The 15,068-nt window shown below is 42.4% G+C and overlaps 1 protein-coding gene across 3 annotated transcripts in view; it reads left to right on the top strand.

Annotated features, from left to right (window-relative positions):
* Window positions 1–15,068, top strand: part of wasf1 (WASP family member 1) — an 88,892-nt gene that overhangs the window by 31,815 nt on the left and 42,009 nt on the right. For all 3 annotated transcript variants that reach the window (XM_084081806.1, XM_084081807.1, XM_084081805.1), the window contains exons 2-3: window positions 5,368–5,531; window positions 14,533–14,667. In XM_084081806.1, the coding sequence (XP_083937932.1) occupies window positions 5,399–5,531; window positions 14,533–14,667 (268 nt within the window). In that variant the 5' untranslated portion in view covers window positions 5,368–5,398. The remainder of the gene's footprint in view (window positions 1–5,367; window positions 5,532–14,532; window positions 14,668–15,068) is intronic.

Here is a 15,068-nt window from a genome sequence, read left to right as displayed (position 1 = left end):
CCCTTCCATCCCTCTGAGAGGTGTTTTGTCTAGCGGAGGCCTGTGTGTTTGTTGCGCTAGTGTCCAGTAGTTTTTGCCAGCTTAAGCTTTCATATCGATCAGGGGATTGTGGCAACAGAGAACACGGGTTTTTCGGCATGGAGATTTGGGAGAATTAGAGAGGGGCAGATTAAACTGGACGGTCCCAGGAGGAGGTAGGCGGTCTGTTTTGCTGGGCAAAGCGGAGACAATGGCTCAATGGATGCTTGTTCGAGCATCATAGCCTCATATCCCCGACTTAACAACATAGGCCTTTAAGCAGAAGATGGACTGGACTTGGGTATACTATGTTGTGTTGAGTTGAGTTGCACAAAGTGGATGGAGATTTTAGACTACTAGTGCAGTTAGGGCTGGGCGATACGACTTCAATTCGACTTAAACTTTTCCCATGACGATTAATGAGCGATTATTTTGATCTACAAGCTCACAACGATCTATGTGAGCTTTTAGATCTGCTATTTTCATAATTTTTGCACATAACCATGGTACAACGAAGTACAAAATAGTGGTTAATTAGACAATTTAGTCGATTATAAAAAACATCTGTTCATTTTTTTGTTGATTTGTTGATGTATAAGAAAAAAATATAGGCCTACAGTATATCAGGCCTGAAATTTCGTCCATTTTATGGTCAAGGCCACTTGTCCTTTGGTGGTGTCATTTTTTTGTCTTGTGTTGTTCAGTGTTTTGTTTGCTTTTTGGTTCTTTATTGGGGTGGGAGTAATCTCTTTTTTTTGCCGATGGGTTCCCAGATTGAGGTGGGAGTGATTATTCTTACTTTTACCAATTGTTATCATTGTTATTTTCATATACATATTTTTATACACAATTTCAATCATTTGTAATGTTTGAGTTCGTACTCTCCTATACCCGACCTGCAGTTATTTTATCCTGTGTTGTCACTGTGTCATTTGTGTACAAAAGCCTAAGTTGTACTGTGCATATGTATGGTGTATCCTGTACCAGCATTACTAAATGCCTATCACCTTAATTAAAAAAAATAATAAAAAAAATCCAAGAAATAATCAAATTAAAATAAGTCTGTTATTGGTTCTAATTACGGCTTCAATATATTTCCGGTTACTTGCCCAGCCTATAAGTGTAGTACCCTATGCATGCCTGTTCAGAGTGGGCCAGTTCTGGAGAACGTCTTTGGGTCCTCAACCGCCAAGCATGAAGTCGATTGGATGAATGGCTCTCAATATGACTGACAATATGATTCCTGGCATTTATGTTTTACAAAGAGGCTTGTTCTGCACTTAAGGTTACAGAGTGCAGCATTGACTAGAATATGTTGGCTCCATATTGTGGGATGTAAAACGATGCAGCCTGGGCCAACGGTGATTGATAGGTTTGTTGTTGTAGTTTATATTGACTGGTTTATCAAGTCTAGTGCTGTTGCTTAGCTTCGGGCCATGGCTTGACTTCCAATACTACCATTTGTCTCTCTCACTCCCCTCCCTCTCTCTATCTCTTTCTTTCTCTCTCCTTCCCTCCCTCTCTCCATCTCCATCTCACTCACACTCTATTTCTTGCTCTTTTTTTCCTTTCATTAATTCTCTCGGAGGGGAAACGAGTGAGGTAATTAATAAAAGATTTCTTGCGGGAACCTGGGACAGAGCTGTCACAATATGGAACTCTCAACCTCTCACTGTCTGGACCAATGGTGTGCGTGCGTGCGTGTGTGTGTGTGTGTGCATGCGCATGTGCGTGTGTGTCTGTGTGTACATGTTGTTGTGTCTGTACCATGTACGGAAGTGCTGGTGTGCGTGTGTGTGTGCAGACAAAAACATTTATTTTCGCTCCCCAGGACTTATCAGTCTGTGGTCGCCTGATGTGCAATCAGGCTCCAAAGTGCTAGAATACATTCGGCAATCAAGACACACGCACACACGCACACACACACACACACACACACACACACACACACACACACACACACACACACACACACACACACACACACACACACACACACACACACACACACACACAGTAAATGGGTTCAGAGGACAATCTGGACAGCAGCAGATGTTCGGCGTTGTTTCCTGTTCATTCATTTTGTAGCAAAAATCTATTTTCCAAGGGTTGTTGCTGTGATACATTATTCAAAGAACAATAACATAACACTGCAGGCCTCCATGTAAAACACTTGAATTTCTCCCTTTGCTCTGTCTTTTTCCCATTCCAGTTAGAGCGTTTATTTTGGTTCTTTGTATCCATTTTTCCTTAGAAAAAGTCTGTTCTTTGCTATCCTCAGAAATAATGATCGAAAACTGGGGTGTAACTCACAAGGTTCATCGTGATACAGTAACAATACCATATTGATTCTTCAGATAATGGTTATATTATATACGATTATACAGATGGAATAATATTTGCTGATATCGCAATGTTTGCCATGATAACGATTCCATTCAGTGGCCTGCGATTGATATGAGATGATATCTTGTGTCTTGCCAGGGTTTGACATTGAGCGTTTTTTTATCACGATAAATGATAACGATTATCATCCCATTCCTAGTGCAATATATCTCATCCACACTGCTAGGACCCTGACATCGTCCATGCAGCTTTTGCTTCTATTTGGGAAGGTTTGTCCAAAAGGGCATTTTTTGAGGCTTTACTATAATTTAAATGTATCTAAATGAAAGAGAGATGGAAGGAGGCAAGAGAAGAAAACAGACAAAGTGTGTGCACTCACTGCATTCATTTGTGTATGTGCATGTAGGTGTGTGTACGCATGTCTGTCTACACACACCTTACACACACTTCCTAATGGATTTTTTCCTGATTTTCTAAAAATCTCTCCATTTGTAACTCTCAGTGTAAAAACGTAACCAAATGGACCCATCCATTTTGTTTTGGAATTATTTCTACACTCTTAGACTTAAATTACCACCGAGAATTGTACTGTGTGTGTGTGTGTGTGTGTGTGTGTGTGTGTGTGTGTGTGTGTGTGTGTGTGTGTGTGTGTGTGTGTGTGTGTGTGTGTGTGTGTGTGTGTGCGTGTGCGCGCGCGCGCATGTAACTTATTGAGTCCTTGTGAAAAGTGTGTGTGGGCTTCACTGGCTGACAAAGCGGCCTGCCAACCTTCATTGGATTGGAAAAAAGCAATGAGTCAACAGGTGGTCCCTGTCAGGGGGGCGTTTGGGTGGGCATGAGAATGTGGGTGCATGTGTGTGTTTTTATTATACGAGTAGGTGGGTGCACAGAGGTGCATTCGTTTTGAATGAGAGAGAGCGTGCGTGCGTGTGCGAAGAGACCACGAGAAGTGAGATTAATCTCTCAAGAGAAGAGGGTGTCTTTGTTATTGCAGAGGTGGGCGAGGATTTGCGGTTGTGTTTGGGTTTGTGCCGTCACATTGCCCGCACACCTCGTATACAAACCACTTTAGCTAAGGCTTAGGACGCATGCGTGACTCTTTTTCTTCCCTTTTATGGTCCTTTCTTAGATGTTGTTTCTGAGATGACTCACCTCAGAAAACAGCCTGTTTTAACCCTCCTCTCACCATCCATCCATAGCTGGGTTGTTTCCTAGAACCTTTTCTGTCCTCCATTTATCTTTTCTTTTTTTCAGATGCAAATCAATAATCACGTCTATTCCCATATGACGGCGGCGTTGAATACGTCTGGATATTAAAAGCATCAGCCTTCTATTCGCGTTTAATCTTAGAGTGTGCTTAACATCTGACTCCGTCTTTCCGTGGCTCGGACGATCAATCGGCCCATTTCAACACCTGATCTCCTTCTAATTAGAGAGAACATTTGCAAAGGAGAGTCCCGTTAGTATTATGATTAAACGGGTGTGGTCGCACAGGGAGAGAATCTGTTGGGGCTCTATAATTGTCTGTCTGTCTTGCCTCTCAACACACTCTTGTGCCCTCCCAAGCGTCTGTTTTCACTTTCATCCTCGTTAGTCAGATATGTCACTTTCTGTTAGCACACGTCTTCAAAAGGCCAACCCTTTTGTGAATTTAAGGGAACGACAAGACTCGTCATTACACAAAGAAGCAAATAGAAACTGTGGAAAATGTATGGTTATCAAAGGGTTTAAAAGGCCCCGCTGGTCACTGAACTCCTTCCACTAATTAAGGATCACGCATACAGTAGTATACCACTCTGAAATCGGCAACACTGAAGTCATTTTTTTGTCTGTTTTCTCCTAATGTTTCCCCGTTGTGTACTGCAATCCCTGTCGCTGCCATCCCAAGCAGACAACCATGTAAAGCCCGATCGATATATCGGTCTGGCCAATATATCGTAGCCTGGAAACCAGACAAATCTGCCAGTGCAAAAAAAACAAAAAGAAGCCCTCTGCAGCTTAGTCTGGCCCTGCTCGATTGTGATTGGATTTCGCTGCCCCCGAAGTTGTGGGGCACCAATTAGGGCCCAGTATGCAAATATGGGTCGGGTTTATCACAAGAGGCTTTTCTTTTTCTGATCTGCCCCTTGGAAATGCAGGATCCACACAGAGATTCCAGTCTAATATCTATGGCTGCAGTGATATTAGTCTGGCCATGCCAGGCTAGATATGTCGGTCATTATTTGACCTTTTGGACGAGATCGGTAACTGCACTTACAGTATGCTATGCCACTTTCAACCTTTCTGTCCCTATATTCTGGGCATTGGGTTGGTGAAAATATTGTACGTTTTCGAAACTTTAAAAAAATTGCCGATCTACAAGCTCACTTGGGATAGATTATGTATCTATTATCTTATTAAATTGTTTATTATTGATTATTTTCAATGATATCGATTAGTTACATGAACATTTGCACCGCTACTGGTGTGGAATGGGGCAATTAGGGCTAAGCAGGCCAATGCTGCAGCCTTAAAAGCATTAGCATGGCTGAGCAGGCAGGCAGAGCGCCATAGCACATTAACTAGGCGATGCATGATGATGTTGATGAGAATGACAAAGGATACAAGACAACACTTGACAGCCAGCATGGCTGTTGATAGTCACAGTACTGTTTCACTCTTTTTATGCATTTTCCTATGCATCCTTATTTCTCCTACCACTAGCTGTTCATCCACGTAAACTCACACTCACACTGCATTTCTGCCAATAGTGATTTTTCACGCACGCACGCACACACCACATTCCGGCACCCCACCCCCTCTCCTCTGTTGTGATCATTCTGGTGCAATGATAGCAAGGCAATCAATGTAATGAGGGCCATTTCCCCTCTATCCTCGCTACCTACAGTAGCTCTTCTGTCTGACTTAATAGGTTTCATATACCATGACAGATAAAGGATCAAGGAAGCGAGGCTTGGTGCACTAATAAAGTGTCTTCTCTTTTCTTCTCCTCTCCCCTGACAGGTCTGCAGGTTAGCGGTTTCGCTGCAGAAAGATGCCGCTGGTGAAGCGCAGCATTGAGCCCAGGCACCTGTGCCACACGGTGCTGCCCAGAAACATCAAGAATGAGTTGGAGTGTGTGACCAACGTCTCCCTGGCCAACGTCATCCGCCAACTCAGCAGCCTCAGTCAGTGCCACGGAGACGCACACATACACACATACACAGACACTTATATGGGTGCACATAAATCCCATGTAAATGGGAAATGGTTAGTGTCGAGGACACGCTACGCAAACGGCACTGAATGCCAAAACTTAATGGTGTGTCCAGCTCTGCGCGCTTTGCACAGGAAAATCAATGCCTACTTTTAGTAGGACATTATAACTGCCGCAATAACCCCACCTCAATTCAAAGTCACGGGGGAACTAAGTGATGAAACTGCTAAAAAGCATGCATTTAAAATACTTTCAAGATGTTGAATACACACACACATTCTTTTCCATTGAAGATGAGGAAACATCTACATTAGCTGCCCCAATGACTCGCACTGTCAACGTCAGTTTCAATTTAATATTGAGAGTGTAAAAATGGATCCATTTTACACTCAGACAGTAGCTCACCAGCCAAATGTGTGGTAGATAAAAAAAGTATACCTGCCAAACATGTTTATACTAGCCACAATTAATCTGCATGATAACACTGCATAATATCCTATTTTAAATGGATAAAAACAAACGTTGGTAGAGGTTTTGGGTTGTGTAGTTAACTTGCCATGATATTACTTCAAATATATAAATATATACGTATATATACATACGAGATATGTATATATATTTTTATGTTGCATTTTTTATTAAAATGTCAGCTTGGAGTGGATTTTTAGGTTTCGAGAGCCTGTAAGGCTTCGAACCCTATTACATTCCTTGGCTTTCATTAGGTTTCGAGAGCCTATCAGGCTTCGAACCCTATTACATCTCTACACTTTCATTATTATTCTTCCGCCGTTTTTGCCAGTTCTGGCCTAACCGCCTGGTCACTTCTTATGAAATTCGGCAATATGGTAGAGGGCTATGCCAAACGGCGAAAACCCGAAACTCACAAACATTGGCCAAAGGGTGGCGCTGTAGCACTCAATTGAAATATGCCAACTTTGAACAGGTACAACTCATGCCCTGTTTGACCCACAGCCATGAAACTTCGATGCACACATGCGTCTCCTCATGCCTAACAACTTTCACTGTTTGACTTTTGACCTCTGACCTTTAGATCTCCCACCATTTCGAATTTTATGAAAAGCTGTAAAAAGCAGTAAAAAAATCACTTCTCCTGGGATTTATGAGCAATCTGTACGAAACTGTATACACATGAACTTTGGACCAATGCCGACAAACGTAACTTAGCGGATTTTCCATAAGTGAAAACGTTAAGCTTTTATAAGCCAATGAAAATTGCAGCTTTTTTTAAATTATTCATCTGCCCCTAACACATACATGCAGACTCACATTTGTTTGACACTTTGCAATATTGTAGAGGGTCCTTCCAAGTATCACTGAAACCAATCTTACTCCAATTGGTCAAAGGGGGGCGCTATAGCAATTTTTTGAAAATGCAAACTTTAAACAGGCAAAAGTCATGCCTCGTTTGGCCGACAGCCGTTAAACCTGCTTACACATGTGCCTTGACTCATGAGGAACACATGTATCACTTTGACCAGTAAGCTCTGCCCTTAGATTGTCTGCAATTTTGAGCAGTTTGAAAAACATTTAAATCCAGGATTTCTGAGCAATTTGCATGAAACTGTGTCAAATACATGTTTGAGGCCCTTTTTCACAGGTTCAGGTGTGTTGGTTCAATAGCTTGATCGCTTAATCATCTGCCTTGAAACCATAGGGTAGCCGGTTCGAATCCCACCTCAGGTAGACTTAATTATAATTGCATTGCACACAACATGACTATATCAATGAATACATGTGCAATTGTTAAAGATGACGAGAAATGCATACTTGAAAGTAGTTATTTTCAATGTATGACGTACTTCATTCGCGCTTTTGTTTTGTTTTGTTGGATTCTCCCTTTTCACTGTCTAAGGCTGTGTATTGGATAGCTCCACCGGTAGAGTGTGAGTCTCATGTGCCGAAGGTCCCTGGTTCGAATCCCACTTATTACAGTTCACATTTAAATTGCATTGTACAAAACATGACCCTGTTAATTCAGACATGTGCAATGTTTAGACAATAACACAAAATGCTTTTGAGAGTAATTGTTTTTTAGGTTTCGAGAGCCTATCAGGCTTCGAACCCTATTACATCTCTACACTTTCATTAGGTTTCGAGAGCCTGTAAGGCTTCGAACCCTATTACATCTCTACACTTTCACTATTATTATTATTCTTCCGCCGTTTTTGCCAGTTCTGGCCTAACCGCCTGGTCACTTCTTATGAAATTCGGCAATATGGTAGAGGGCTATGCCAAACGGCGAAAACCCGAAACTCACAACCATTGGCCAAAGGGTGGCGCTGTAGCACTCAATTGAACATGCCAACTTTGAACAGGTACAGCTCATGCCCTGTTTGACCTACAGCCATGAAACTTCGATACACACATGCGTCTCCTCATGCCTAACAACTTTCACTGTTTGACTTTTGACCTCTGACCTTTAGATCTCCCACCATTTCGAATTCTATGAAAAGCAGTAAAAAGCAGTAAAAAGCCTACTCCTCCTGGGATTTATGAGCAATCTGTACGAAACTGTATACACATGAACTTTGGACCAATGCCGACAGACGTAACTTAGCGGATTTTCCATAAGTGAAAACGTTAAGCTTTTATAAGCCAATGAAAATTGCAGCTTTTTTTAAATTATTCATCTGCCCCTAACACATACATGCAGACTCACATTTGTTTGACACTTTGCAATATTGTAGAGGGTCCTTCCAAGTATCACTGAAACCAATCTTACTCCAATTGGTCAAAGGGGGGCGCTATAGCAATTTTTTGAAAATGCAAACTTTAAACAGGCAAAAGTCATGCCTCGTTTGGCCGACAGCCGTTAAACCTGCTTACACATGTGCCTTGACTCATGAGGAACACATGTATCACTTTGACCAGTAAGCTCTGCCCTTAGATTGTCTGCAATTTTGAGCAGTTTGAAAAACATTTAAATCCAGGATTTCTGAGCAATTTGCATGAAACTGTGTCAAATACATGTTTGAGGCCCTTTTTCACAGGTTCAGGTGTGTTGGTTCAATAGCTTGATCGCTTAATCATCTGCCTTGAAACCATAGGGTAGCCGGTTCGAATCCCACCTCAGGTAGACTTAATTATAATTGCATTGCACACAACATGACTATATCAATGAATACATGTGCAATTGTTAAAGATGACGGGAAATGCATACTTGAAAGTAGTTATTTTCAATGTATGACGTACTTCATTCGCGCTTTTGTTTTGTTTTGTTGGATTCTCCCTTTTCACTGTCTAAGGCTGTGTATTGGATAGCTCCACCAGTAGAGTGTGAGTCTCATGTGCCGAAGGTCCCTGGTTCGAATCCCACTTATTACAGTTCACATTTAAATTGCATTGTACAAAACATGACCCTGTTAATTCAGACAAGTGCAATGTTTAGACAATAACACGAAATGCTTTTGAGAGTAGTTTTTTTTTTATGTATGACATACTTTCTTGTGAAAATAGCCGATCTACAATCTCACACCTTTTTAGATAGCAACGCGTTGTGAGCTTGTAGATCGACTATTTTCCACTAGTTTCCATTCCGAAATATATTGAGCAGTTTGAAAAACATTTAAACCAAGGATTTCTGAGCAATTTGCGTGAAATTGTGTCATGTGTTTGAACTCCCTTTTCACTAGTACAGGTCTGTTGGCCCAATGGCTTAATCATCTGCCTTGAAACCACAGGGTTCCTGGTTCGAATCCCACGTCATGTAGAATTCATTATAATTGCATTGCACACAACATGACTGTATCAATGAATGCATGTGCAATTGTTAACCAGTAAACTCCGCCCTTAGATTGTCTGCAATTTTGAGCAGTTTGAAAAACATTTAAATCCAGTATTTCTGAGCAATTTGCGTGAAAGTGTGTCATGTCTGTGAACTCCCTTTTCATCAGTTCGGGTCTGTTGGCCCAATGGCTTAATCATCTGCCTTGATACCAGAGCGTTGCCGGTTCAAATCTCACCTCATGCAGACCTCAACTCAATTGCATTACACACAACATGACTGTATCAATGAATAAACATGCAATTGTTAAATGAAACGCTTATTGAGAGTAGTTGTTTTCAATGTATGATGTACTTCATTCCCTCTTTTGTTTTGTTTTGTTTTGTTGGATTCTCCCTTCTCACTGACCAAGGCTGTGGATTGAATAGCTTGATCAATACAGTGTTAGTCTCATGTGCCAAAGGTCCACGGCTCAAACCCCACTTGTCACAGTTTACATTTAAATTGCATTATGCAAAACATGACCCTGTTAATTCAGACATGTGCACTTTGCTCTCTCTCTCTCTCTCTCTCTCTCTCTCTCTCTCTCTCTCTCTCTCTCTCTCTCTCTCTCTCTCTCTCTCTCTCTCTCTCTCTCTCTGTCACAGTCTGTCTGTCTGCCTGTCTGCCACTCTGTCACTGTCTGTCTGTCTGCCAGTCTGCCACTCTGTCACTGTCTGTCTGTCTGTCTGTCTGCCAGTCTGCCAGTCTGCCACTCTGTCACTCTGTCACAGTCTGTCTGTCTGCCTGTCTGCCACTCTGTCACTGTCTGTCTGTCTGCCAGTCTGCCACTCTGTCACTGTCTGTCTGTCTGTCTGCCAGTCAGCCACTCTGTCACAGTCTGTCTGTCTGTCTGTCTGTCTGCCAGTCTGCCACTCTGTCACTGTCTGTCTGTCTGCCAGTCTGCCAGTCTGCCACAGTCTGTCTGTCTGCCAGTCTGCCAGTCTGCCACTCTGTCACTGTCTGTCTGTCTGCCAGTCTGCCACTCTGCCACTCTGTCACAGTCTGTCTGTTTGTCTGTCTGCCACTCTGTCACAGTCTGCCAGTCTGCCAGTCTGTCACAGTCTGCCAGTCTGCCACTCTGTCACTGTCTGTCTGTCTGTCTGCCAGTCTGCCAGTCTGCCACAGTCTGTCTGTCTGCCAGTCTGCCAGTCTGCCACAGTCTGTCACAGTCTGCCAGTCTGCCAGTCTGCCACTCTGTCACAGTCTGCCACTCTGACAATCTGCCACTCTGTCAAAGTCTGCCAGTCTGCCAGTCTGCCAGTCTGCCACTCTGTCAAAGTCTGCCAGTCTGCCAGTCTGCCACTCTTGTCACAGTCTGCCAGTCTGCCATTATTCTCGAAACCGCTAATTGCTGCTTGCAGCTATATTTATTATTATTATTCTTCCGCCGTTTTTGCCAGTTCTGGCCTAACCGCCTGGTCACTTCTTATGAAATTCGGCAATATGGTAGAGGGCTATGCCAAACGGCGAAAACCCGAAACTCACAACCATTGGCCAAAGGGTGGCGCTGTAGCACTCAATTGAACATGCCAACTTTGAACAGGTACAGCTCATGCCCTGTTCGACCTACAGCCATGAAACTTTGATACACACATGCGTCTCCTCATGCCTAACAACTTTCGCTGTTTGACTTTTGACCTCTGACCTTTAGATCTCCCACCATTTCGAATTCTATGAAAAGCAGTAAAAAGCAGTAAAAAAATCACTTCTCCTGGGATTTATGAGCAATCTGTACGAAACTGTATACACATGAACTTTGGACCAATGCCGACAAACGTAACTTAGCGGATTTTCCATAAGTGAAAACGTTAAGCTTTTATAAGCCAATGAAAATTGCAGCTTTTTTTAAATTATTCATCTGCCCCTAACACATACATGCAGACTCACATTTGTTTGACACTTTGCAATATTGTAGAGGGTCCTTCCAAGTATCACTGAAACCAATCTTACTCCAATTGGTCAAAGGGGGGCGCTATAGCAATTTTTTGAAAATGCAAACTTTAAACAGGCAAAAGTCATGCCTCGTTTGGCCGACAGCCGTTAAACCTGCTTACACATGTGCCTTGACTCATGAGGAACACATGTATCACTTTGACCAGTAAGCTCTGCCCTTAGATTGTCTGCAATTTTGAGCAGTTTGAAAAACATTTAAATCCAGGATTTCTGAGCAATTTGCATGAAACTGTGTCAAATACATGTTTGAGGCCCTTTTTCACAGGTTCAGGTGTGTTGGTTCAATAGCTTGATCGCTTAATCATCTGCCTTGAAACCATAGGGTAGCCGGTTCGAATCCCACCTCAGGTAGACTTAATTATAATTGCATTGCACACAACATGACTATACCAATGAATACATGTGCAATTGTTAAAGATGACGAGAAATGCATACTTGAAAGTAGTTCTTTTCAATGTATGACGTACTTCATTCGCGCTTTTGTTTTGTTTGGTTGGATTCTCCCTTTTCACTGACTAAGGCTGTGTATTGGATAGCTCCACCAGTAGAGTGTGAGTCTCATGTGCCGAAGGTCCCTGGTTCGAATCCCACTTATTACAGTTCACATTTAAATTGCATTGTACAAAACATGACCCTGTTAATTCAGACAAGTGCAATGTTTAGACAATAACACGAAATGCTTTTGAGAGTAGTTTTTTTTTATGTATGACATACTTTCTTGTGAAAATAGCCGATCTACAATCTCACACCTTTTTAGATAGCAACGCGTTGTGAGCTTGTAGATCGACTATTTTCCACTAGTTTCCATTCCGAAATATATTGAGCAGTTTGAAAAACATTTAAACCAAGGATTTCTGAGCAATTTGCGTGAAAGTGTGTCATGTGTGTGAACTCCCTTTTCACTAGTACAGGTCTGTTGGCCCAATGGCTTAATCATCTACCTTGAAACCACAGGGTTCCTGGTTCGAATCCCACGTCATGTAGAATTCATTATAATTGCATTGCACACAACATGACTGTATCAATGAATGCATGTGCAATTTTTAACCAGTAAACTCCGCCCTTAGATTGTCTGCAATTTTGAGCAGTTTGAAAAACATTTAAATCCAGTATTTCTGAGCAATTTGCGTGAAAGTGTGTCATGTGTGTGAACTCCCTTTTCATCAGTTCGGGTCTGTTGGCCCAATGGCTTAATCATCTGCCTTGATACCAGAGTGTCGCCGGTTCAAATCTCACCTCATGCAGACCTCAACTCAATTGCATTACACACAACATGACTGTATCAATGAATAAACATGCAATTGTTAAATGAAACGCTTATTGAGAGTACTTGTTTTCAATGTATGATGTACTTCATTCCCTCTTTTGTTTTGTTTTGTTTTGTTGGATTCTCCCTTCTCACTGACCAAGGCTGTGGATTGAATAGCTTGATCAATACAGTGTTAGTCTCATGTGCCAAAGGTCCACGGCTCAAACCCCACTTGTCACAGTTTACATTTAAATTGCATTATGCAAAACATGACCCTGTTAATTCAGACATGTGCACTTTGCTCTCTCTCTCTCTCTCTCTCTCTCTCTCTCTCTCTCTCTCTCTCTCTTTCTCTCTCTCTCTCTCTCTTTCTCTCTCTCTCTCTCTCTCTCTCTCTCTCTCTCACTCTGTCACAGTCTGCCACTCTGTCACTGTCTGTCTGTCTGTCTGTCTGCCAGTCTGCCAGTCTGCCACAGTCTGTCTGTCTGCCAGTCTGCCACAGTCTGTCACAGTCTGCCAGTCTGCCAGTCTGCCACTCTGTCACAGTCTGCCAGTCTGCCACTCTGCCACTCTGTCAAAGTCTGCCAGTCTGCCAGTCTGCCAGTCTGCCAGTCTGCCACTCTGTCAAAGTCTGCCAGTCTGCCAGTCTGCCACTCTTGTCACAGTCTGCCAGTCTGCCATTATTCTCGAAACCGCTAATTGCTGCTTGCAGCTATATTACTATTTGAATTCGGAAGAAGCTCCGGTAGGTACTGTATGCTTCAATGACTGAATCACTGTTTGTTATTGCACATGTAAGCTGTCATAGTACATTTATCAATCCTTAATGGGGAAAAAAGGCCGAACCGTACCTTGTCAGACTGCTTTGTTCGTGTTCGTTTGTGTGCTAAAAGTGTGACTTTGAGACCTGTTTCACTATTCACTGCAAATCAAGGGCAGAATATCTTGAATAGTCTATTTGTCGATGGAGAAACTATTGAAGATATCTTGCCAATATTTGGAGTAATATCATGGCATGGTAAATACACAATCCAAAACTCTACCTGTGTGAGAGATTGTGTGATAGGTCCACCTTAAATATGTCTAAAAGTCTGTGTGCACATAGGAAATATAGCACATGTCAGCACACAGCACAGTGGAGCTAGACAAGTGATGGATTATGGAACACTCCAACACCAAGACATTACTGGTGTGTTGATGAGAACATGAGATGGAACCACAATTGAAACAACCCCTCTTAGGGCTTTTTGTGTTATCCATTTAGCACCATTGTATAATCGTACCAGTGCACTATTTGCAAACTGTTAATAACGTATTCAATCAATCAATCAATCAATCTAGAGCGCCACCAAGGCTGATATTTTGTTACAAACCATACTCGTGCTGAGCCATCAATTCTGATATTTTATTGCAAAAACTGTGCCTGTGCTATGAGCCACAACAAGGCTGGTATTTTCTTAAGCACTGAACCATCAATGCAGATATTTTGTTGCAGAACATCACCTGCCAAAGTGTCGGCTGGTTTCTGAAACATACTTTTCAGCCAACTGAAAAACGTACCCACATTTGGTGCAAAGCTGATGTTTTGTTAAGCACCGAACCATCAATGCATATATATTTTGTTGCAGAAAATGAATAAAAAATCACCCGTCTCAGGTGGTTTCTAAAACGTGCTTGCCAAATGAAAAATCTACCCACATTTGGAGCTTATTGGCTGGTGTTAATTTCAGACCCTGCTCTCAGAGTAAAATTAACAGTGAAAATTGCACTGTGCAACTCTTCGCATAAATTGACACAAACTATCACATATTGCAAACAAGTAAAATGATTTAGAACATTTAGAACACGAAATGGAGCAGAATAAAAGTACCTGCTTCTAGTCTAAGTTGTGTATTTGTGAACAGCTTTGCGTATGCATATGTGTTGTATCACATTGTGTGTGTGTGTGTGTGTGTGTGTGACTGTGTGACTGTGTGTGTGTAGGTAAGTATGCGGAGGACCTGTTTGGGGAGCTGTTCAACGAGGCCCACACCTTTTCCTTTCGCGTCAACTCCCTGCAGGAGCGTGTCGATCGTCTCTCCATCAGTGTCACACAGCTGGACCCCAAAGAGGAGGAACGTGAGTTACACACACACACACACACACACACACACACACACACACACACACACACACACACACACACACACACACACACACACACACACACACACACACACACAGGTTACTTTCTCAAACTTTCAAACCGTCCCCTCTCCCCTAGTCCCCAGCCGCTCCTTTGTTAATGCACATGTGTGTAACTGAATACAAATGAGCACGCACACAGTAAAAATCCTCAGTGTTAATATGAAAATGGACCAGGGTTCACATGGGTCAACTGTGTGTGTGTGTGTGTGTGTGTGTGTGTGTCTCTGTCTGTGTGTCTGTGTGTGTGTGTGTGTGCGCGCACACTTATATGGACGTATCTCCTCTCCCTGCAGTGTTAATGGCCATTATTAGAGGAACAGGCAGCTACAAGG

The sequence above is a fragment of the Gymnoscopelus microlampas genome, assembly GCF_963454915.1.
Source record: "Gymnoscopelus microlampas genome assembly, chromosome: 16".
NCBI lineage: Eukaryota > Metazoa > Chordata > Actinopteri > Myctophiformes > Myctophidae > Gymnoscopelus > Gymnoscopelus microlampas.
Note: the sequence above shows the minus strand (reverse complement) of the source record. Positions and strands in the feature narration are given on the sequence as shown.